Here is a 26,113-nt window from a genome sequence, read left to right as displayed (position 1 = left end):
AGGGTCTGCCACAAAAATGTAGCAATTCTTTCTCACATCAAATAAAATATAGATTTAAAGACTTTAATATTTTTATATAATTTAATTCTTGATAATTTGTTGCCCAATGGTGACAAAAACATACAGCTAATCAGATCACTGTTTTGCTTGCCACCTCTCACTAAAAACACCTGCATTGATTTTTGTTTTTCACTAGCTCTATTTCTGATTTATTCTTGAAAACTGCCATTTTTTCTTTATTATACTTCAGAAATGTACAAGATTACTAGGATCAAAAGGCCAGCCCTGCTTCTTTCTAGTTGTGTGACTTACAAACATTGGGATCTATGCCTCCATTTTGTTTTTTTCATCTATCAAATGGAGATAACCATACCTGTGTTGAAGAGTTGTTACAAAGTTGTTGCATCTGGCACCCAATAAGCTCTGTGAAAGTGTTTGCTATTATTAGTAGTAATGTTACCCAAATCTTTTTTAGAATAGGTTCTGATTATTAGATGGGCACGTTTACACCTTACGTAGCCTTTTACGTTGCTCTTGCTTTAGTGAATTCATTTTCTGACTAACTTTCTACCATTACTGAACTTAAAATCTGTATCCAGTGCTACTGAGAAGCATACATCTTGACATTTAAATAGGAAAAAGCTGACTTAATTTTAGAGATTTCTCCATTGCATTTTTAAATCCCAAGCTAACTACCCAAATAAAGAAATAAAAACTAAATAGGGCCTGGTGCTCACTTTTAAGACCACACATGCACGTGTGTACCCTATTCAGCTTCTGTGTTGAAAATTCAGTGCTGAGAGAGGGTTTGTCACAAATGAATACAGAGCCCAAATGCTACCTTTTCACACACTCTTAACTCTCAAAGGTAAAGATCTGACATAGAATTAATTTCTCCGTCACTTTCTACCTCCCTCTTTCTCACAAATATTTATTCGGAATTTACTACGCCCCATGCACTATATTAGCTTCGGGAGATACAGTGGTGAACATGTCTGCCATGGTCTGTGCTCTTTCTCATGGGAAGACAAATGAAAACAACAACAAAAATACAAATATATGCATAATTTAATTACAAATTGTGTCTAACTCCTTACCATATTTCCGTTTTTCCAATGAATGGAGAAAAGATGTTCTGGGGAAATCCATTTGGATGTAATTCATTACATTAAAAATATCCTTCCAAATTGAATAAAAAAGAATAAAATACCTAGGAATAAATTTAACCAAGGAGGTAAAAGAACTACACTAAAAACTGTAAGACTTTGATGAAACTACAAATAAATGGAAAAATATTCCCTGCTCATAGGTTGGAAGAATTAATATTATTAAAATGTCCATACTGCCTAAAGCAATCTGCGGATTAAAAGCAATTCCTGTCAAAATTCCAATGGTAATTACACAGAAATAGAATAAACAATCCTAAGATGTGTATAGAAGCACTGAAGACCCCATCTAGCCAAAGTAATCTTGAGAAAGAAGCACAAACCTGAAGACATCATGCTTTCTCATTTCAACCTATATTACAAAATTATAGTAATCAAAGCAGTATGGTATTGGCACAAAACAGACACTTAGATCAATGGAACAGAATACAGAGCCAAATATATATATATATATATACACACACACACACACACACACACACACACACACTCCATTAATTTACGACAAAGGAGCCAAGAATATACAATAGGGAAAAGACAGGAACTTCAATAAATCATGTTGGGAAAACTGGACAATCACATTTAAAAGAATGAAACTAGACCACTATCTTATACCATACACAAAAACTAACTTAAAATGAAGTAAAAACTTAGATGTGAGGCATGAAACCATATGACCTCTGGAAGAAAACATAGATAGTAAGCTCCTTGACATTGGCCTCGGTGATGATTTTTTGGATTTGACACCAAAAGCAAAGGCAACAAAAGCAAACAATAAACTGCTGGGACTATATCAAACTAAAAAGCTAAACCTATGGAATGGGAGAAGATAGTTGCAGATCATATATCTGATAAGGGGCTAATATCCAAAATATGTAAATAACTCATGCAGTTCAATTGAAAAAAAACAAGCAACTTACTAAAAATGGATACAGGATCTGAATAGACATTTTTCCAAAGAAGACATACAGATGGACAACAGGTATATAGAAAGATGTTCAATATCACTAATCATCAGGGAAGTGAAATCAAAACCACTATGGGATTCTACCTCACACCTGTTAGAATGACTCTTACCAAAAAGACAAGAAATGACAAGTGTTGGTGAGGATGTGGAGGAAAGGGAACCATTGTGCACTCTTGGAGGGAATGTAAATTGATGCAACCCCTATGGAAAATAGTATGGAGGTTCCTCAAAAAATGAAAAATAGAACTATCATATGATCTATTGATTCCACTTCTGAGTTACAATCCAAAGAAAATGAAAACAATAACTTGAAAAGACATATGCACCTCTGTGTTCACTGCAATATTATTTTCACTAGCCAATACATGGAAGCAACTTGAGTTTTTATTGACAGATGAATGAATAAAGAAGATGTGGTATATATGTACTTGGGAATGTTATTCAGCCATAGAAAGAAGGGAATCTTGCCATTGTGACAACATGGATAGACCTTAAGGGCCATATTTCATTATGCTAAACTAAACAGCTAAACAAAGCTCTTCAGATTTTGTTCTTGAAGGCTATGCAAAATGATTTTACTTGCATTTCTGCCTAATACTATTATTTTTTTAATACATAACAATGTATCCTGGTTTTGTGCTTTGAAACAGTATTTGCATCTCTTTCCAGAGTGGAATAGACATGAACTTACTTTTAAATACTGATCATTACATAGGAATGCAAAATATTTAAACTAAGAGAGTATCTTCAGGAACACAGGGACTTACATAAAACATAATTATCAAGCTAGAATCAGTCTGGTTAGATGTTTAAAAGGTACAAGAACTCTTTCAAATATCCATTTCCTCATCTGTAAAATAAGGGAGCTGTATTAGATGGTCTCAAAGCCCCTTTGAGATATAAACTGGGACAAATCATTAGAGAAACATTTTTGCATTAAAATTTTTAATGTATAATTAATGGTTCCCTAGTGGTTTGAAACTGTTTTTATGTTAGCAAAAATGCTCCAATCCAAAGATTCTCATATTATTCTAGTTCTGTTCCATTTGTCATTAAAACAGAAGATCATTTCCAATCTCAGGAGGACATTTCTCATGGTTAGACAACTAAAAATTTTTTCTTTTTTGTGACGATATAAGAGGCCAGAAACCTCACTAATGGTGATTCTGTAGCTTTCAGTGATCCTACTTTTATTCGTATGCTGGTAAAATCTATATTTTCTAACAAAATGGATGGCATCTGTTTTCAATTTATTTTTTCTTATAAGAGGATAAAAAAGTGACTTTTCAGAAATCTGTACTGTATCTTTCACAAGTAATGTTATGATACATAGTAATCCCTTTGTGAAAGCCTCATAAATGTTGATGAATTGGAAATGGTATTGAGTAAACCCGAAAGTGCTTATATTCCATAACATTTGAACACACTTGCCTTATGAAAATGCAACTAAATTAGAAACTCTTCCATTTTTATAAGAATGCCTAAGACTTAGTGGTTTCTATACATACCTCAGAGATAATGGATAGATCTCCAATGATACATTATAACCTCTCCGCATTGAGTTTGAGGGAAAGATATATTTGAGGAGCCGCCCAGAGATATACTATACATTTAAAGAAGGATGTGTTAAAAATTTCTTCCATTTCTGTTGCATTTCATTGTTAAACTTGAGGTACTATGCAATTCTTGTTTTCTAATTCTTTTTCTCCTTTTCAGTTGAGAATTATTTATAGCCGCGTTATATGTCTTGCCCTTAAAACAAATGTTTTGTTCATTTAGCCAGTTTTTTCTTGTCTTCTTCTCTCTTTTGTCTCTATGCCAGACATTATCCTCAAAGTTATTTATTATCAGTCAAAATTTATCAGTTGCTTTCTGAGACAATAAGCCAATCTTTTCCACTTCCTTGAGTTAGGCAGCCATGTTCTCTGTATAATAAATAAAAATGTCAACACTCTGATTATTAAAATGTTTTATTTGTGGTCAGATATGACAACAAATCTGATTTCTGTAGCCATATCGACAGATTTGATGAACAGATGATCCATACATTTCTATTCAAGCAAGAACACTGAGAACCCATTTTTCAAATATGGCATCTGCTTCTTTACACGATTATGTTGATATATGCTTAATTTCCTATGTAACATTCCAGGTGCCTTTTAAGGTTAAAATTTGAGGAAATATTTCATTTTAGGGGTAATTAATTGTAATGAATTTGATTTTTCTATTCAATTTGTCAATTTTCTATTCAGTTTGACTTTTCTATTCAACACACCACTATAAGGTGTGTTTTTGTTTTTGTTTTTTTGTAAAATACCACTTTCAGTGTATTAGTCCTCTGCTCAGACCCCTTCAGTAATTTTTCACTGTGGTGTTTAGGGTAAAATCCAAAGATCATATCCTGACTTGGTGACAGTACATAGTCTGTCCTTGACACAAGCTTCTAACTTCATTTTCTGCTTTTCCTTCTTCTGAATACTTAACTGTAGCTGCTTGGCTTCAATCATGTTCCCAACATATTTGGAAAACTTATGTTTTTGTGTATTTTTTTCAGGTCCTCTCTTCTACCTGGAATGACTTCGCCTTTCTTTTTTCATTTACAGAAGTATTATTTGACTTTTATGCATAATATTTTTTCACTTGGCCTATGAAGCCATTGTTGAAATATTCACTTAGGGGAAGAGAAGGGAAGGGAGATATAGTGGGAAGGAAACATGAATATACTATGTGGCAACTATATGATGGGCACATTACATACGTTATTTCAGCAACAGATCCCTGTTTCATGAATTCCCGTAATATTCTTCTATTTAAGAAGACATCATTATTATCATCATTATGACCAACTTCATGCATGTTAGTGCATATCCCACTCATATCATGTGTAGAGCATGCCACTTGGTATTGGGTATACCAAGATGAAAGAGATGTGGATGGTTCTTGACCCTAAAGAAAAGACAGGAAGATTTATTAAAAATAAAATAATGTATAAAACATGCAAAAAACAGCGAACACTAGTCCAGAGAAGAGTGTTTACTAAATATTGATTAAAATACTTGTTCAGTGCCTGGAAAAGGACCTTGAACCATAAATATTTGCTTTATGAATGAATATAATTGCCTTACCATTGTTATTTATATGATAATATGTGTTAGCCACTTTCCTCATCCTTGAGGACAAACATCAAGGGATAGTTTTTATGTAGAGTGAAGTTATTGCACAGTGTTTGTTGTTTGATTAATTGATTTGTGACTACCACTATTGTAATTTGAAGAATGTTTTTGTTTATTTTGAACAGTTAGGTTATAGCTTAATATTCAGCTCTGTTTAGTGTTTTATGAGTAATTACAAGAGAAATGATTCATAATAGGATATAATCTTGAAAGACGTACGAACCAGAGAAAGATCAGAGGTAGATTAAAGATTATCATGATTTAGAATTAATTGTAGTAAGTTCAGCTAAGCAGTACCTGTCCAGAAATGCATTATTTGTTTAATGAGAAATTGCATTTGCTGTTGCAGAACACGAAGTCTTCCTTGTTCACAGTGAGGCATTAACACATTTTTATAACCCAATTTCTTAATATTTTCCCAAAGACTAGTTTTCAAAATACACTAATTAAATTGGTTCTAATCTGAAATATTTTTCTATGATTTAAAAAATGCTGTGGTCATTTTTTCCATTGCTTTGGTACTTATTTATTTTATCATAAAAAATGAATATTTTGCTGGCATTGCAATTATTTTTCAATATTTAATATACAAAATATATGTTGCAATATTCTATATAAAATTACAATATACCATATTTCAATAATTCATAGATCCAATATATTGAAATTGGATTAATTTGCTAATTATCTTTTAAAAATTGGATATTGAAAAAAATCCAGAAAGAGAAAATGGAGGGAAAATGGATCTCACAATATCGGCAATACTATGTTTGTTTGTTTGTTTTATAGGTTCTTTTCATTTCTTTTGAAAAATATAAAGCTGTCTGTAATATCTCTGCATATTTCACTTAACTGGCTTTTGGACACCATCATCTCATTTTGAATATATTATTTCAAGTAGAAAACTTGACATTTGAGCATGGGTTAAAGTAGCATTTTATTCTGAATCTTCTGCAATAACTGGATGTAGGAAAGGGTTGCTCTTCACGGGGATGAAAATAAACCTCACACCAGTACAGAAGTGCCTGATTCACGTGATTCACCAAAGCGAAATACTGCATCTAGAAGTCGTAGCTGTATAAAACTGTAAATGCTCTGACACCACTCACACTTCTTCTTTTCTCTTATAGGTATTAAAATGGGTGGAGGAGGCAGTGCAGTCCTCTAAAGTTCACCTCTTATCAACAGATCATTTGGACCAAGCTGTAAACACTTGGAAAATTCCTTTTGATCCCAGCCTAAAAGAGGTTACTGTGTCTCTGAGTGGCCCTTCTCCAGGGATTGAAATTCGCAATCCTTTAGGTGAGATATATCAAACATCATATAATAAAATACAAAACCCATGAAAGGCAAAAGTTTTTTGTACGCTTACTTATGTCAGGTTAATGCTAACTTTATGAATAATTCAGTAAATTCAAAAGTGACGAGGAAAGATGTTTAAAAAAAGGCTGTCTTAGCGATATTAATTGAATTAACATGCGATTCAAAAAACTGAAACTCCTAATAATTTAAACAGGTATTTAGTAACTTAATTGTACCTAAACTACTCAATAGAAAAAATTTTAACTTGAGCCTGAAATTATATTTTCCCAATTTACATATGAGGAAATATTTCACAGTAACAGATTCTGTAAAATTCAGTAATTTGTGTTATTTTTAATGAATCACACGAAAAACCTCCTTTTAAAACAACTACCTAATTTTTTTTAAAGATTTTATTTATTTATTTGACAGAGAGGAGATAGAGAGCACAAGCAGGGGGAGTGGCAGAGGGAGAGGGAGAAGCAGGCTCCCTGCTGAGCAGGGAGCCCAACGTAGGGTTTGATCCCAGGACCCTGGGATCATGACCTGAGCCAAAGGCAGACACTTGACCCACTGAGCCACCCAGGTGCCCCAACTGTCTAGTTTTTTTTTTTTTTTTTTTTTTTTTTACCATATCATCTTGATAAGATTTAATTTTACAGAAGACAAAGACCACATCCATTTTCTTATCAGAATAATGTTTGGGGGCATCTGGGTGGCTCAGACGGTTAAGTGTCTGCCTTTGACTCAGGTCATGATCCCAGGGTCCTGGGATCAAGCCCTATGTCAGGCTTCCTGCTCAGGGGGAAGCCTGCTTCTCCCTCTCCCTCAGCCTGCCGCTCCTCCTGCTTGGGCTCTCTCTCTCTCTGTGTCAAATAAATAAGTAAAATATTTTTAAAAATTTACTTTGTTTCATCAACCATGTGTTACAACCCTAAGAATTGGCCTAATTCCATTGCCAGTTGAATATTATAAGACGACTTACATTGAAAAGTAATCTAGTAAAGATAGAAACCTCATTTTCCCTACTTATACATTTAGAAATACTTTTTTTAACCTACTGATATTTGCAAAATATTATTATTTCCATTTGTGTTACTTTTTAAAACCTATTTGGGAGGATTTATAAATGAAAAGAGAATAACTAGCTTTCTTATTTATTCAGTTCGAGTCTTAGAGAATAGCTAATCCCTAAAAGAATACAGCATAGGAAATTGTACTCCAAGGCCACATTCATACTACCAATCAAATTGAAATTTACAAAACAAGCAAAACCTATTTTTCAAGACTCCTACAGATTTAGCCAAATAAATGGATTTGTCCATTGAGGGAGGATTCCATTCTAAAAATCCGTGCTACCCAGGAAAGATTTGTAGTTTTTACTACCTGGATAATTAAAAATACCCATATCCATTGCATGATGCTTCTACTACTTTAAAAAGTCATTGACATTGATGTCGATATTTTAAAAGTTATTTGCAGTGATTGTAGAACTTTTGATGCAGACACAGGATTCTTATAATTGATGTGTTTTTTAACTGCAGAAGTAGTCCATAGGAGAGCCAAGAGTGAAGTGAACAACTAGACTATGGCTTACTTCCACATTTGCTTTTTTTCTTCTCTAGGTTCTAACTACTAGATACTTTAGCTAAATCTCAGGTCAGTTGGAGATGGTATCAGGCTACTTCATTCTACCACCTCCTTGAAATATGACAGCAAAAGCCTTCTGTGCTTCATGGAAAACAGCTTAACGTTTTGTGCTTCGTGCACAAATAAGCCCAAGGCTCTCATGTCAGTAATACCTTGAGTGATCTCCAAAAAGACATTCATTCTGGTTTACTGTTCTTGCCATCTGTTAAGTCTAAATGTCTCTAGTGACTGCACATAACTTCTCAGTAGCCACAATAATTGTTACCTGGTTTGGCTTTGGAAATATGATTACAGTCTGCCAATTGTGATTCTTATTTTTAGACCAAATCTGCATGGCAAATGGGAATCTAATACTTCAGTTCCTATGTCCAGAAACCATAAAATTAGACCTATTTTAGATATCCATTTTAGATATAAATAAAGTAGTGTTTTGAGCTAAAGGCACAGACGTCCATCAGGTAATTTATACTGGAAATGTATGTAGCTAATACACCTCACTGAAATAAAGATTGTGCTTGTTACCTTTATGTCTGTCTTTTAGGGAAGCTGATAAAAAAGGGATTTGGCCTGAATGAGCTATTAAATATCCCTAACTCTGCCAAGGTGGTGAATGTTAAAGAGCCAGACGCTGGAATGTGGACAGTGAAGGTATGACTATTTTACAAAGTCTGTGTATTTTATTTTGTTGTTGGCATGTTTTATAAAGCGTATACAATAGTTTATTTATATCTTCCCTCACAGTCATGGAGAATACTTTTACCAAAAAGCAGTATATGTAGTGCATTTGTAAAAGTGTCTCGATCATGTGAATTTGGTAGTATTAAGTTTTGATGACCGTGAAAGGCATTGATGTCACCACTGAATACATTTAGATTTCTCAGATAGTTTTCCAGTAATCAAACCTGTAGATTGATTTTATTATCCACCTCCTGCCTCCAAAACAGTCAGGGGTGGAGCCCGTAGGGAATAATGGTTAGGGGCATAGGCTCTAATATGGGGGTGCATGGGTCGGAATCTCAACGTTGCCACTTAAAAAGCTGTATTTCCTCGAGACTGTAAATTGTCGGTGCCTTGTTTTCCTCCTCACAATGTAGAGATGGTGGTAATATTTCTTTATTTATAGAATTGTGCTGAGAATAAAATTAAGATGATACAAAAGAAACACTTAGCATAGTTCCTGTTACAAAGTATGCCCTCAAGTTCTGTTGGCTATTGCTGTTCGGTGGATCTATATTCCTTGTTTATTTGAACACAAAATGATATTTGGATGCTAGCATTACATTAAGTAGTACATGTTCACTCTAAGCATTATGTTGTGGGAATACGGAGGAGAGAACATACACCCAGAATTCAAGATACCATACACTACAATGCAGTTCTGCTGCAGATGACTTGTGTGACCCACTGTGGTGGATGGTCTGAGTGACGTCCATCTTTCTCAGGCTTTTCAGTTTGCTCAGGCTGCCTTCCAACTCCTGTATCTGCATTACTGTGCCCAGGAGGGTTTTTTTGTTTTGTTTTTTTTCCCAGCACAGAAGAAGGCTGTTTTGCCAGAGAATGAAACCCCTTAGGAGCAGCTCAGCCTCTGCAGTAATAAGTTCCAGTTGTCCTCATGGGAGCAGGATTAAAAACACACACTTTTGGAGCTGCATTCCTTTTCCTGTATCACTTCCCCTCTTCCTGTTAGCATCCTTTGTGCCTCCCAAATAAACAACTTGCTCTAGAATCCTTCTGGGATAACTCAAATGAAGATACCCCTTGCATCATTTACTCCTGCTGTCTCAGCTTCCCTACATTAACAAAAAAAAAAAAAAAAGGGATTCATGGGCCCCTGGTTGAAGGGGTAGAGCTGCTATGGAAGTGCACGGAGATGTTTATACCATAGGAATTTGAGGTGCCATTTTTGAATGCCAGTTTTGTTTGCTTTTTTCTTTTTAAAGAATACCTATATTCACTTTCCCAGCTTAAAGAATGAAAGTTTCCATTGTAACTCCATTCAAGCCCTAGAATATAAGTTCTTTATTCTCAGAACTCTTGGGCTTGTAGGCAAAGTAGAAACTGTAATATGGATTTTTTTTTTGAAGGTGGATAAAATGGGATAAGGGTATAGGTGAAAAGGCAATGTGAAATATAATGGTCCCGTCTGCCTGTTTTATTCGCCCACTTCCCTGTCCATATGAATTGCTCAGTATTTACTGGGTCAGTAGATTGATAATGATGAAGAGTTTTACTGCTGTATTTTAAATAAATACAGCCAAATTTGATGTTATAGTTATTTTAACCTTGCCCAATATATGACTAGTGTTGAGTCTGACTTTCTGTGATCACAGTAGGAAGGAATATAGAAGGTTCTGAGTCTCTTCTTTCCTCAGATACTTTAAGCATGACCTAAGCCAGCAGAGTCTTGAGCTAGCAAGTTCACTGAGGCAATTTGTTCTTGCTTTCTGAATAAGACATTAGTTATTGATTGTGAAATATGTACAAGTGACGACATTTCTTTCACATTATTGGTAACTTATTGTGAAGTATTTGAACCATTTCTACAGGTGATTTGGATTGCTACCAGTGGTATTTCCTCTAGTAAAACTGTTGCCTTGAAGAAGAGGAATATTACATGGCTGTTGTTTTGTCTCGTGCCTAACACACCTACCATTTAGTCATCCATTCAATAAACGTTTATGGAGTTTCTGCCCTTGGCTATGTTCCCTGATACTTAATGGGCACTAAGCACCTTTTAATTGATAATTAAGAACAGAGAAGCACTGAGGATTACTCTATGAGTGAGGAGGGAGACGCTAAGGGGATGAGGTGATGGGGACTCTGTTTAGACAAGTCTCTAAGCTCAGTCTCCTGTAATTAAGAAAACAATAAAAAGACACAGTATCTATTATCATATTATCTTAAATTTATATCTAGTTCTCACCCAAAAAGCCTCTTGTTCAAGTTACACCATTTCTAGAGTACAATTACTGGCAGCTAAACAAAGGACACACATTACAATGCATTTTAAAGATAGTAAACTTATTTTGCTCCTATATGAAATGCCAAAATAATGTGTCAGGTTGATGCAAAGGAAATTGAGCTGAACCTACTGATGTAAATATCACTGCTGACTTTGGCTCTTCCTTTCAGATGGCTAATGAGTGATAATGTTTTACATGTGCACTTTCTCCCGAAGAGAAATGCCTGAGATTAGATAGTATATCCCTGGTGCTCTCTGCCATGCGCTCTGCTATCTGGAAAATGTCTGCTCTATCAATAGAATTAGTAATGGTTTTTTGAGTGTTTCACATAGCCGTTTTTATCCCAAGTATGGAGAACAATCAATTATTTGACCTTAGCATGGTATTTAAACCACCAGCTGAGGCTCAACCAATCCTTCTAGCTCTTGTCCATCAGTTGCCTTTACACTGTAGTCATATATAACTTTATACTGTCCCTCACCCCATCTCCTACCACATTCTCTTGCTCCATGTTTTCTCTTAAGTTGTTCCTTCTACAATGCCCTTGCTTTCCATCTGACTCATAACTTTCATGGCAAACAACAACACTTTCATCAAGCCTTTTCTGACTTTTTCCATCTAAAAGGCTCTCTTTTCCCTCTGGCTTTCTACTGTAATTTTTCTGCACCTCCCTCTTTGATGGTTTTCCCCCTTATATATTTTTTAAAGATTTATTTGACAGAGAGAGACAGAGAGAGAGAGCACCAGCAGGGGGAGGGGCAGAGGGAGAGAATCTCAAGCAGACTGTGCGCTGAGTGTGGAGCCCAACAAGGTGCTCAACCCCATGACTCATGAGATCATGGCCTGAGTGGAAATCATGAGTCAGATGCTTAACTGATTGAGTCACCCAGGCACCCCATGATTTACCCCCTTATATTTATTTCTGTACAGATTTTCTCTTTCTATTTTACTCTAGACCAGATTTTATCCCTGGCATATGCCACAACGCCTGGGGAAGAACTGTATAAATATTCATGAGTAAAAGTTAATGCATTTATTCTGATAGTACCCAAGGAAGCAGGCAGGGGAGTTGATTTAGTTAGCCTATAGTTGATGTGCTGGCACGGAACACTTTAATTTGTCCATGATTAAAATCCTATGAGAGTGGTAGTTTCTTTTCTTCTGTGGTTTTCTTCTAAAACCTTGGTAATTACTTTTCTGTAACTTATTAGGGCACTCTTACCAAACAGAGACAGTAAGTCAACTCACCCATATAGGTCATATAAATGACTCAGATGTTTTAGGCTGCCTCTGATGCAGGTAAAAATGTGTTAAAAAGAAGTAAGTAAAAAGAATGTAAAGTTTTATTAAAAACGAGAGAAGATCTTTATGTCCCTAAATTTCCATTGTAGGGAAGCTACAAATCCTGGATCTTATTGCTGAGCAATACAAATTTTCCATTCAGGCAGCTATATCTATATATAGAATATTTGACTATAACCACAGAAACTCTCAGGACAAATTTTGTCCTCTGTTCCTTAAGGGAAACTTCCTACAAAGACATTAAATAATAGTCAGCAACCTTTGGATTTTTACATGGCACAAACTGTTTCTATTAGTCTAGGATTATCAGTGTGATCATGTAATCTAACAGAATCCCTGGGGCACGTTTCCATTAAGTAAATTTGGACAAACTGTCCTTAGATAATCTTCCAAGTAGAGAAAGGAGTGTATGCAACCACATGATCATATTGGGATTCTGAGACGAGTAGAAAATATTTTGGTTTTAGGTAGCTATGCTCGTTGCCAGAGACTACTAATGGATTTTCTAAAGATAAGAATATTTTAGAAATCATAATCAAGTGGCATAAACTTGTTTAGGAATTACAATTAAATAAACTTCAAGTCTACAAAGGACCACACAGGAAGATTATTATTCTGGCCTCCAATTATTCTCACCTGGTGACTCTTTTGAATAAGCCTGAAGACTATATACCAGGTGTGTTATTTAAATGGATTAAGTGCAGCCTTAATTCAGATGTTTTGGGTCAATGGAATGCTTTATAGTAGATTTTTCCTGGAAAATTTCCCAGTTATTTTAGTGTGCTGATATCAGATTATCATCCAAATGGAATGCTTCTTTTATTTTTATTATTTTTTTTATTTTTATTTTTTTAAAGATTTTATTTATTTGACAGAGATAGAGACAGCCAGCGAGAGAGGGAACACAAGCAGGGGAAGTGGGAGAGGAAGAAGCAGGCTCCCAGCGGAGGAGCCTGATGTGGGGCTCGATCCCATAACGCCGGGATCACGCCCTGAGCCGAAGGCAGGTGCTTAACCGCTGTGCCACCCAGGCACCCCAGAATGCTTCTTTTAAAAAAGGAAAAATGTCTATACACTTATGTTATATATAAGTGCATATGTATAACTATATATGTGTATTTAAATAGAATTTATTATGTGCTTTGGATACGTTTCTCTCCTTGTATCACATTTCTCTAAACATAGAATGCCTAATAAAGTGATAGTATTTAAATCTAGCTAGCATTATTATGTCTTTGTTCCTGGCATGATACCTAGCCCATAGTAGGTGCTCAGTAAATATTTGAAACCACCATATTTCTTTAATTTCTAAAGAATAGTATGCTATTCAGGAACAAATACTTTGAAAAGAGTTGGGCATTTTTTAAAATTCAAGATCCACTACTTAATATCTTTTTGACCTTACAGAAATTAGCTAATTTCATGAGTCTGAGAAAAATGGGGAAAATAATACCTACTTATTAACACATTAATGGTAAAATTAGTTTTTCTTATACTCTTGAATATGTGTAAATCGAAAAATATCTCTATACTTTCTATTAATGCAAATTAAGCATGAAGTTTTTATTTTTCCTACTTTGGGTTTATTTTGTTAAATAAAACATTGAATCTCTTTAGGAGAGAGAATCAAAGCCAGCTCTATCAATCAGATTTTAATTCACCTTATAACAGGACAGGTTTCACATTTAGTAGTAGTAGGAATTCTCACTGGCTTAATACAAGAAAGCTCATTCCTTACTAATTCACATGCCCTTTTGGTGTTGACAAGATTTTTTTACACAGTCACTCAGGAACCCAAGCTGATGAAGGCTCCACCATAATTTAGAACATTCAGCCTCTTCAGTTATTATAGTGAGGGAAAAGATTGGAGGATGTGCATTGAATTTTTAGAAAAAGGAATTTGTGTTAATTCTGGGATGACACAGACATCTCTGTGAATGAGAGACACACTTTATTCTCTTTTATCATGGCCTAGTGGTATTCTAGATCTAGCTCGTAATGGCTCATAGAGAGGAAATTACACACTTTCTCTTCCCACCTCTGTATTCAGTAACATCATGTGGGGAGCTTGAAATCAGCCATGGTGGTAGTATTTATATCACAGAAATTGGCAAATGCCAAAAATTAGGGCCCCCCAGAAAGCAGTTTACTAATACTCCACTAACCTGACCTCTCCTAAATGAAAGCATATTTAGAAATGTAACTATGGTAAATGACTAGTTGAAGGGTATTATTGTCTACTACGCCATAGTGTCCAGATCAACCAGAGATTGTTATCCGAAAATGCTGTGCATAGACTTAGGTCCTATGGAAAGAACACTGAACTTGGAATTGTTGCCACTGAACTTGCTATCTAAACCTAGGCAAGTAATCATTTATTTGAACATCAGTTTCTTTTTTTTCCCTTTTCTTCTTTTTTAATTTAAATTCAGTTAGCCAAAATATAGTTTTTGATGTAGTGTTCAATGATTCATTAGTTGCATATAAAACCCAGTGCTCATCACGTCACCTGTCCTCTTTAATGCCCACCACCCAGTTACCCCATCCCCCCACCCATCTCCCTTTCTGCAACCCTCAATTTCTTTATGGTCCCATAAAATCATCTTTGAATGCAGTAGGATTATATGAAATAATGTGTGAACATACTTAGCACAATGCTTCTAGAAAAAGTCAGTAAATTCTTGATGAATCTGGCATTCACTGGTTCTTAAGGAATCTAAGGAAAAGTACCAACATTAGGCATTTAGAGGGCTTTAAATATAATTTGTTAAACCTACACTTACTAAGTACCTTATTGAGTAATATTTTGTAGATGATGAATATGATGTAGTTATTGCCTTAAGGGACTTTCAATATAGAGAGGTATTTAATAGGCCTTTATGCTTAAACTAAGACATAGATCCATCTGCAATAGAGCTGACCAGGAAGATACCAGAGAAGTAACTGATTTTTCCTGGAGCTCTCCATGGTGCTTGTTTCACAGTACTCTAGTCTATCCTCTTTGACTCCTCATAGACTCACTCCAATTCAGAAACCTAGACTCTGGTCTATTTTGCTCCTTCTTTTCTCTTACTTCTTTGTGGATCAAGGTTACCTGTTGATAATTTTAGGATGCCAGTAGATATCTATTACAATTTTATCTTGCCTCCCCTCTGCTCACGCTGCAGCAGCTTGTGTATTCCTGACTCAGACCCTTCTACAACTTAACCAATGTGACATTTGCAATTCAGAGCAATAATGAATTCAGAGTAATTTTGAATTCATTACATTGAATTCAGAGAGTAATTCAGTGTATTTCAGAATAAAGTTCATAGTAGATCGTTATCAACCATAAAAATTGTATGAATAAATATGCTGTATGAAATATGATTCTCAGAGTTTCTAGCCCACACAAATCCTCTTTGATGTCTAGTGTGTAGAAATTATCCTGTTATGGTTGGAGCTATCATGCTGCTGCTAGATTTCCCTCCTCTTAAACTATAGAAGCCATGAGGTTAGGGTGACTGTGCAGAAATGATACTTTAAGATATTCTGTGGTGGAGAGATCCTTCTTGGAGTCAAATTCAAATAATAATAATAATAATAATAATAATAATAATAATGTTAATATTTCTTTCTTCCCCTTTTTCCATTTCCTGGTTCATTTTACCATTATTATACATAGGACCTTTTTGTTCTTATAAACATTAATATTTGAAAAAGGGAGCTCAGCTAAGAAAAATTAAAATAAGTTTACCTTAAGAAAACAGACTTAAATTATAAAGTAAACTATGGCACTTTCTTTTTTTTTTTTTTAAGATATATTTATTTTAGAGAAAGAGGGAGAGAATGTGTGAGTCGGGGAGAGGGGCAGAGGCAGAGAGAGAAGGAGAGAAGCAGACTCTGTGCTCAGAGCAGATCCCCATGTGGGGCTGATCCCAAGACCCTGAGATCACCACCTGAGCTGAAATCAAGAGTCAGCTGCTTAACCAACTGAGCCATCCAGGTGCCTCTATGGCACTTTCTTATCAAGACATTTTAATGTGATTTTTTTTGTTTGTTTGTTTTTATTATTTTTTTAAATTTTTTTAAATTATATTATGTTAGTCACCATACAGTACATCCCTGGTTTTTGATGTAAAGTTCAATGATTCATTAGTTGCGTATAACACCCAGTACACCATGCAATACGTGCCTCCTTACTACCCATCACCAGCCTATCCCATTCCCCCACCCCCGTCCGCTCTGAAGCCCTCAGTTTGTTTCTCAGAGTCCATAGTCTTTCATGCTTCATTCCCCCTTTCTGATCACCCCCCCTTCCTTATCCCCCCTCCCCTACCGATCTTCCTAGTTCTTATGTTCCATAGATGAGAGAAATCATGTGATAATTGTCTTTCTCTGCTTGACTTATTTCACTTAGCATTATTTCCTCCAGTGCCGTCCATGTTGCAGCAAATGTTGAGAAATCGTTCTTTCTGATAGCTGAGTAATATTCCATTGTATATATGGACCACAACTTCTTAATCTAGTCATCTGTTGAAGGGCATCTCGGTTCCTTCCACGATTTAGCTATTGTGGACAATGCTGCTATGAACATTGGGGTGCATATGGCCCTTCTCTTCACTACGTCTGTATCTTTGGGGTAAATACCCAGTAGTGCAATGGCTGGGTAATAGGGTAGCTCAATTTTTAAGGGACACTGTTTTCCAGAGTGGCTGTACCAACTTACATTCCCACCAACAAGGTAGGAGGGATCCCCTTTCTCCACATCCTCTCCAGCAATTGTTGTTTCTTGCCTTGTCAATTTTTGCCATTCTAACTGGCGTAAGGTGGTATCTTAGTGTTATTGATTTGAATTTCCCTGATGGCTAATGATTTTGAACATTTTTTCATGTGTCTATTAGCCATTTGTATGTCCTCATTGGAAAAGTGTCTGTTCATATCTTCTGCCCATTTTATGATTTATTTGTTTCTTGCGTATTGAGTTTGAGAGGTTCTTTGTAGATCTTGGATACCTGTCTTTTATCTGTAGTATCATTTGCAAATATCTTCTCCCATTCCGTGGGCTGCCTCTTAGTTTTTTTGACTATTTCCATGGCTGTGCAGAAGCTTTTTATCTTAGTCCCACAAGTTCATTTTATCTTTTGTTTCTCTTGCCTTTGGAGATGTGTCAAGAAAAAGGTTGCTTTGGCCGATGTCATAGAGGTTGCTGCCTATGTCCTACTCTAGGATTTTGATGGATTCCTGTCTCACATCGAGGTCTTTCATCCATTTGGAGTTTATCTTTGTGTATGGTGTGAGAGAGTGGTCAAGTTTCATTCTTTTGCATGTAGCTGTCCAATGTTCCCAGCACCATTTATTGAAGAGACTATCTTTTTTTACACCGGATGGTTTTTCCTGCTTTATCAAAGATAAGTTGCCCAAAGAGCCAAGGGTCCATTTCTGGGTTCTCTACTCTGTTCCATTGGTCTATGTGTCTGATTTTGTGCCAGTACCATGCTGTCTTTGTGATCACAGCTTTGTAGTACAGCTCGAAATCCGGCATTGTGATGCCCCCAGCTTTGTTTTTCCTTTTCAACCGTTCCTTGGCGATTCGGGGCCTTTTCTGGTTCCATACAAATTTAAGGACTATTTGTTCCAGTTCTTTGAAAAATGTCATTGGTATTTTGATCAGGATAGCATTGAAAGTGTAGATTGCTCTGGGTACCATGGACATTTTAACTATGTTAATTCTTCCGATTCATGAGCATGGAATATTTTTCCATCTTTTTGTGTCTTCTTCAATGTCTTTCAAGAGTGGTTTATAGTTTCTAGAACATAGGTCCTTTACGTCTCTGGTTAAGTTAATTCCAAGGTAACCTATGGTTTTTGGTGCTATTGTAAATGGGAGAGATTCCCTAATTTCTCTCTCTTCAGTCTCATTATTCGTTTATAGAAATGCAACTGATTTCTGAGCATTGATTTTGTCTCCCGCCACATTACTGAATTGCTCTATAACTTCTAATAGTTTGGGAGTGGATTCTTTTTGGGTTTTCCATATAAAGTATCATGTCATCTGCGAAGAGAGACATTTTGACTTCTTCTTTGCCGATTTGGATACCTTTTATCCCTTTTTGTTGTCTGATCGCTGTTGCAAGGACTTCTAGTATTATGTTGAATAATAGTGGCGAGAGTGGGAATCCTTGTCGTGTTCCTGATCTTAAGGGAAAGGCTTCCAGCTTTTCCCCATTGAGAATGATATTTGCTGTAGTCTTTTCATAGATGGTTTTTATGAGATTGAGGAATGTACCCTCTATCCGTACACTCTGAAGGGTTTTAATCAGGAAAGGATGCTGTATTTTGTCAAATGCTTTTTCTGCATCTATTGAGAGAATCATATGATTTTTGAATTTTTCCTTCTGGATAAAACCTATGACACTGATTGATTTGCGAATGTTGAACCACTCTTGCATCCCAGGGATGAATCCCACTTGGTCATGATGGATAATCCTTTTAATGTACTGTTGGAGTCTATTAGCCAGGATCTTGTTGAGGATTTTGGCGTCCATATTCATTAGGGAAATCGGTCTGTAATTCTCCTTTTTGAGGGGGTCTTCGCCTGGTTTGGGGATCAAGGTAATATTGGCCTCATAGAATGAGTTTGGTAGCTTTACTTCTGTTTCTATTTTCTGAAATAGCTTTAGGAGAATAGGTATTATTTCTTCTTTGAATGTTTGGTAGAATACCCCAGGAAAACCATCCGGGCCTGGAGTTTTGTTTTTTGGAAGGTTGTTATCATTGTTTCAATCTCTTCATAATTAATTGGCCTGTTTAAAAATCAATTTCTTCCTGTTTCAGTCTTGGTAGTTTATAGGTTTCCAGGAAGTCCTCCATCTCTTCCAGATTGCTTAATTTATTGACGTAAAGCTGTTGATAAAAGTTTCTAATAATCCTTCCAATTTCATTGGTGTTGGTTGTGACCTCTCCTTTTTCATTCATAATTTTATTAATTTGGGTCCTTTCTCTATTCTTTTGGATAAGTCTTGCCAGTGGTCTGTCAATTTTATTGATTCTCTCAAAGAACCAGCTTCTAGTTCTGCTGATCTGCTCTACTGTACTCCTGGTTTCTAATTAATTGATTTCTGCTCTAATCTTGGTCAGCTGCTTCCTCGTGAGTGTATTAGGTCGGTCCCTCTGTTGCTGTTCCAGCTTCTTGAGGTGAGAATATAAAAATTGCATTTTAGATTTTTCTATTCTTTTGAGTGAGGCTTGGATGGCTATGTATTTCCCCCTTAGGACTGCCTTTGCAGTATCCCATAGGTTTTGGACCGTTGTGTTTTCATTCTCGTTGGTCTCCATAAATTGTTTAAATTGATTTTTGATTTCCTGGTTTATCGAATCATTCCAGAGCAGGATGGTTCTTAGTCTCCAAGTGTTTGAGTTTCTTCCAAATTTTTCCTTGTGGTTGAGTTCCAATTTCAAAGCGTTGTGGTCTGAGAATATGCAGGGAATAATTTCAGTCTTTTGGTATCGGTTGAGTTCTGTTTTGTGTCACAGAACATGGTCTATTCTTGAGAATGTTCCATGGGCATTAGAATAGAATGAGTATTCTTTGGTTCTGGGGTGTAGTGTTCTATATATATCTATGAGGTCCACCTCGTCGAGTATAGCATTTAAAGCCCTTGTTTCTTTGCTGATTTCTTGCATAGGTGATCTGTATATTGCTGATAGTGGAGTGTTGAGGTCTCCTACTATTAGTGTATTTTTATCTATATGTCTCTTTATTGTGGTTAAGAGTTGGCTTGTGTATTTTGCTGCTCCCCTGTTGGGGGCATATATATTTATAATTGTCATATCCACTTGTTGGATACATCCTTTAAGAGTAATATAGTGCCCTTCTGTGTCTCTAACTATAGTCTTTAGTTTAAAATCCAATCTGTCTGATATGAGAATTGCTACCCCAGCTTTCTTTTGAGGTCCATTGGCGTGAAAGATGGTATTCCATCCCTTTACTTTCAGTCTGAATGTATCTTTAGGTTCAAAATGAGTCTCTTGTAGACAGCAAATGGATGGGTCATGTCTTTTTATCCAATCTGCAACCCTGTGACACTTTATGGGAGCATTTAGGCCATTTACATTGAGACTGAATATTGAGAGGTATGATTTTAATGATGCCATGTTGCCAGTACAGTCTTTGTTTCTGTCGATTGTGTCTTTCTGTTCTGTATCACTCTTGGGGCCTTTTTACCTTTATAGACCCCCCCTTAGTATCTCCTGTAGGGCTGGTTTCATGGTTACAAAATTGGTCAATGACTGGCGATTCTGGAAGGTCTTTATTTCTCCATCAATTCTGAATGACAGCCTGGCTAGATAAAGGATCCTTGGCTGCATGTTTTTCTCTGAAAGAGCTTTAAAAATGCCCCCCCCAACCCTTTCTCTCATTCCAGGTCTGTGTAGACAGGTCTGACGTAATTCCTTTACCTTTGCCTTGGTATGTGAGAAATTTCTTTGCCCTGGCCGCTTTCAATACTGTATCCTTGGATCTAATATTTGCGGGCTGCACTATGACATGATGTGGTGTAGGTTTGTCGTGCTTGAGCTTGGGAGGGGTCCTCTCTGCCTCTTGGACACGAATGTTTGTTTCCCTTGCTAGATTAGGGAAGTTTTCAGCTACAATTTGTTCAAATATCTCTTCTAGACCTCTGTTTTTCTCCACCCCCTCGGGGATGCCGATGATTCTGACATTGGAACGTTTCATTGAGTCAGTAATCTCTGGTAACCTACATTCATGAGAATGGATTTTTTTGAGTCCAGATTCTATTTTAGCTTTCTCTTCTACTAACCCATCTTCCAATTCGCTGATACGTTCTTCTGCCTCATTCACCCTGGCCGTCAGACCCTCTAGTTTTGACTTCATTTGGCTCATAGAATTTTTAATTTCTGCCAGATTCACTCTCATTTCCACCCTTAGAGATTCTATATTCTCATTAACATTTTCGTTAGTACTTTTTTCAAGTCTACATATCATCTTGACCATTGTCACTCTGAATTCCATTTCTGATAATTTGGTTATATCCATATCCATTAGTTCTGTGGCAGAGGCCACAGACTCATTGTCTTTTCTTTGCTGGGGGGAATTTCTCCTTCTTTTCATTCTGATGAGGAGAGAGTGCGGGGTTGTCCAGAGCCCAAATTATTGACTGGGACCCAGGCCATGCGCCTTTGTTTTATAGTGATCTTAGGGATGTGGGCTTCTTGATTTTTCAGCCTGCCTTCTGGGGGAGGGTGCCTGCTGCGCCGATACTCAGGCAACCCTGTTTGGGTAGAGTCTCCGTGTCCCCTGTGAGGGGGGATGGGGATGGGCACACTGTGAGCCGGTCTTTCCAGGCTTTTGTTCTTTGGCTGCTTTCCCTGGTGGTTTGCTGTGCCTCTTCGGAGAGTCAGAGAAGCAGTAGCCAAATCTCAGCCTATTTCTCAGAACAGAGGGATCGCGGACCGTTCTCCACTGATGTTCTAGCCACTTTAACTCTGTTTCTTTAGGTGCTGGTCAACCCTGCAGGGTCCAGGGATGTGTGCCCCACACCTGGCATCCCAGCCCTCACTCCCAGGGCCGGCGCGTCTCTGTCCTTTGTGTTTCTAACACCGCCAGCCGCCCCCGCGCACTCCCGGAGCTCCTGGTCTCAGTCTGGTTCCAATGAGCACACTGGAGCTCCGTTTCAGTGTGGTCACGCGCGCGTTCCCCGGCTCACGGTCTCAGTCTGTTGTCTCGCGGGTGCCGGTCCGCAAGTCCGCCCGCTCCCCCGAGCAGGTGGCTACCGCTTCCCGGCGCCCAAACGCGGTGGCTCCCTCCCCCTTCCATTTATCTTCCGATATCTGTGCATAGTTTCATGGCTCCCCGCTTCCTACCTCAATACTCAGCACTGGAGATGTTCATTTGTAGAGATCCAGATGTATCTTCCTGCATCTCAGGCTGATTCCTTGGATGTTCAGGCTGGTCTGGTACCTATTCAACTTGACTCAGGGGTCCGGCTGAAAAAGGGGTTCCCTACTCCTGCGCCATCTTAACTCCTCCTCCTAATGTGATGTTTTTTGTTCCCAAAATATTATCCAAGTATTGTAATTCTTTTAAGAGAATGATTAAAGAATGATAAATGCATGCATGAGTGTCAGAGGTCATTTTTAACTGACTCAGTTTAAATTTCTTCTTTTAATTATTTTTTTAAACTGTAATTTTGGTTTATTTGTGGTGTCCTTTGCTCCCATTACCTTGAATAATACAGAGTTGTATATAATTTTGCATGAAAACTGACTTATGTAGAAATATCTTTTATTGACAAAATCTTTTAAATTCTATGCAATATTCCTACTGTTTGTAGTATAATGTAGAAATATGAAATTTAAATATTTTGTTAGCTTATTACCCTTCATATTTTTGGCATTGCTCAGAGAATAGGAAACCTACATCCTTATTTCAACATACTTTGTTAGTGTATTTTAAAGATCAAAATTAATGTATTTTACAATAATTTTATAGAGGTTAAAGGAGCTTCCAATACTATTCATCAACTCTGCTTTATTTTTAATGTATTGGTTAGTAATGGAAGATGCTGTATTTTCAAGCATGGGTAATATCTATTTTTCTCACTTAGATATTAAGCACCACTCTTAAAACGGACTCTTTGTCAGTTGATATGTGCACAGAACATTTGCCAGATAATTAACACTTGCTGTCAGTCATTTGGAAAACTGTGGGTCATATGTACCCTTGGTAACCTCAACAGCCATTTTATCATAGGAGACTTTCTGAGCAGCAAGGCTAGTAATTATATGATGTCAGTGAACAAATATAAATCAAATCATCATAGTATTGACCCTTCTAATTGTCCTCACATGAAATCAGTAGGCAATAGTGTCTTCAATAAAGCACTATGTGATCTAAAACAGCTGAAATTAGACTTAGAAGGGTTTTATATAACCCTTAGGAAATCTCAATCTTAAAATTAGATCATGGGGGTCGCCTGGGTGGCTCAGTCGGTTGAGCATTTGACTCTGGATCTCAACTTTGGTCTTGATTTCAATGTTGTGAATTCAAGTCCTGCATTGGGTGTGGAGCCTACTTAAAAAAAAAAAAAAGATAAAATTGGACCATGGTCCATATCCCTTCCCCGATCTTTTTTTTTTTTTTTTTTTTTTTTTGCTTTATTATATGGAATTCATGACAAATTTCCCTTTGGAAATTATAGAGTAAGTGGTGGTACTGAGACCCCTACATTTACACATACAGTCCTTTGTAACCGTTAAGAAAATGGGCTGTAGTCATTAGCAGCATCCTTTATACTAAGAATACAACAAACCTATTTTTATGGAGATATGCATTTTTTCTTTTCCGTCACTTTCATTTTCCATTTTTTTTTCTTTTTGGGTTTTTGCCAATTCTGCTCAATGAGAAAAAAATATGGTAGCGCAAGGGACATATCTCTTCATCTTTCCTCTCCTCATTTTTAAATAACAAGGAGCCATTGATTTTGGGGAACCTGTGTAGTTTGCAGAGCTCTGTTGGTGGCATGTTTTTGATCATGGTGTGGCTTCATCTGGCTGTTCACCAGATTAAAATTTTATGGATAATTGTGTATAATACAGGCACATATATTTCTAGTACATTTTATTAATGGTGCTACCACGTGGTCATTTTATTTTGAGGGAGATCTTGGTGATCAATGTAATAAAATAATGGTGAACTCTTGTTCATTGATGTCAGGTGGGTTTTTGAAATGCAGATCCCTAGACTCCACTCACCAAAGATTCTGATCCAGTGAATCTGGGCTGGAGCTCAGAAGTCCGCATTTTCAAGAAACAACCTGAGTGATGTTGTGTAGCTGTAGCTGCAGGGGCTCCTCAGATCATATTTTGAAAGATACTGAGACAGAGGCTAACTCCTACTTATCTTGCCCTTGGGAGAAAATGTAGCACTGTGGTGAAGACCCTGGAGCCTGACCTTTCCATTAAAACCCCACCTCTGTAGTTAGGAAGCCTTGTGAACTTGGGAAGCTACTTAATGACTGGTGTCCCACCTCCTTATCTGTGCGATGGTGATGATGATATATATCTGGTAGGATTGTAACGAGACTTAAATAAGCCAATGTATTTAAAGAGACTGGACATAGAGGAAGTGCCCAATGAACATAAGTGTTACAATTTTATCCTGTGGCCCTCATCCACATTATTTATTATTTATGCACATATGAGTCACTTCAGTGCTGAGTTATCATTAATATTTAGTTCAGCCATCACCCTCTTAGTAGGATTTAGCCAAACTATAGGCTAGTCTGTTCCTTTAATGCATTTCTATGTACCTCTTATGTATTTCTAATATTGCATCATATTAAAGATTTCTATTTCTCCATCTGTATCCCTCACCAGCCATGACTCTTAGAGGATAGGGACGATATTTTACTCACATTTGTGTCTCGAGCACCGAGTGCCTTCGTTAGGACACAGCTGAGCTAGGGATGCTGGTTGGCTAAAATCTGGATAGTGGTCAAATCTTGTGCTTGTCCTGGCTGTATCTTCCCAGAGACAAAGAAAAAGGAAATATTTTCCAGAATCAAACCTGGATAGGGTTGAGAGGAGAAGATTTATTCATTCATTCATTTCATCAATATTTGCTAAACATCTACCATGTAAACCACCGTGAACAAAACAAAGATCTGTGTCATCATGGAGCTTTTACAGTTTAACTTCAGGGCTATTCACCGGTGACTAAACACCTGTATCTTTTAACATTGGCCTGCAGTGTATTACCGAATTTTATTTTAGAGCAGTCCCCTGGGGTATGTATTACAAAACTTGCATTTAAGATGTAGAATCCTAGTTAAGTTTAGAACACCCAGATCAGAGCTTCAGTTATTGGACATCAGTCCTAATGAAACACTCTGTAGTTTCCCATACTGGTTAGTGTTTATTATGACTGGTAACTTGATCAACTGATGGGATTTTTCTTTAAACATTTTTCCAGACTTCTAGCAGTGGAAGGCACTCTGTTCGCATCACTGGCCTTAGTACTATTGATTTCCGAGCTGGTTTTTCCAGAAAGCCCACCCTGGACTTCAAAAAAACAGTCAGCAGACCGGTGCAAGGTTTGTATGTACATATTACATGGTAGACCGGTGCAAGGTTTGTATGTACACATTACATGGTAGATATCCAGGTGTAAAATATTTCTATTTGTATGTACATCGACATGGTAGATATCCAAGTGCAAAATATTTCTTAAACTGTCTGTGATTTTATAATTTTGTAGTCTTCAACAAAATTGGGAAACATAGCGTTTTTACTTTAACATGATTATATTCTTGGCCTAGTCATTTTTTCTCAGAGCATAGTCCCAAGATCAGTGATATTGAAATTACTCAGAAAGCTTGTTAAAAATTAAGATTCCCAGGACACATCCCAGATCTCCTGAATTAGAACTGAGTCAGGTTGGACCCAGGAATATGCACTAACAAGCACCCCAGTTGATTCCTAAACTTACTGAACTTTTAAAACTACTGATCTGGATCTTGAGACGTCTTACTAACATCTGTAAATTGCTTTGTTGTCAAGGTGAAAAATGTGGATTTTATGTGTGTAGAT

The 26,113-nt window shown here is 36.8% G+C and overlaps 1 protein-coding gene across 5 annotated transcripts in view; it reads left to right on the top strand.

The window, feature by feature from the left end:
* The window catches only part of HMCN1 (hemicentin 1), a 467,709-nt gene that overhangs the window by 162,220 nt on the left and 279,376 nt on the right, over positions 1–26,113 (top strand). For all 5 annotated transcript variants that reach the window (XM_026509232.4, XM_044387879.3, XM_044387878.3 and 2 more), the window contains exons 5-7: positions 6,437–6,608; positions 8,800–8,906; positions 25,497–25,617. In XM_026509232.4, coding sequence (XP_026365017.3) covers positions 6,437–6,608; positions 8,800–8,906; positions 25,497–25,617 — 400 coding nt within the window. The remainder of the gene's footprint in view (positions 1–6,436; positions 6,609–8,799; positions 8,907–25,496; positions 25,618–26,113) is intronic.

The sequence above is a fragment of the Ursus arctos genome, unplaced genomic scaffold (assembly GCF_023065955.2).
Source record: "Ursus arctos isolate Adak ecotype North America unplaced genomic scaffold, UrsArc2.0 scaffold_2, whole genome shotgun sequence".
Taxonomy (NCBI): domain Eukaryota; kingdom Metazoa; phylum Chordata; class Mammalia; order Carnivora; family Ursidae; genus Ursus; species Ursus arctos.
This window is presented reverse-complemented; position numbering and strand designations above follow the sequence as displayed.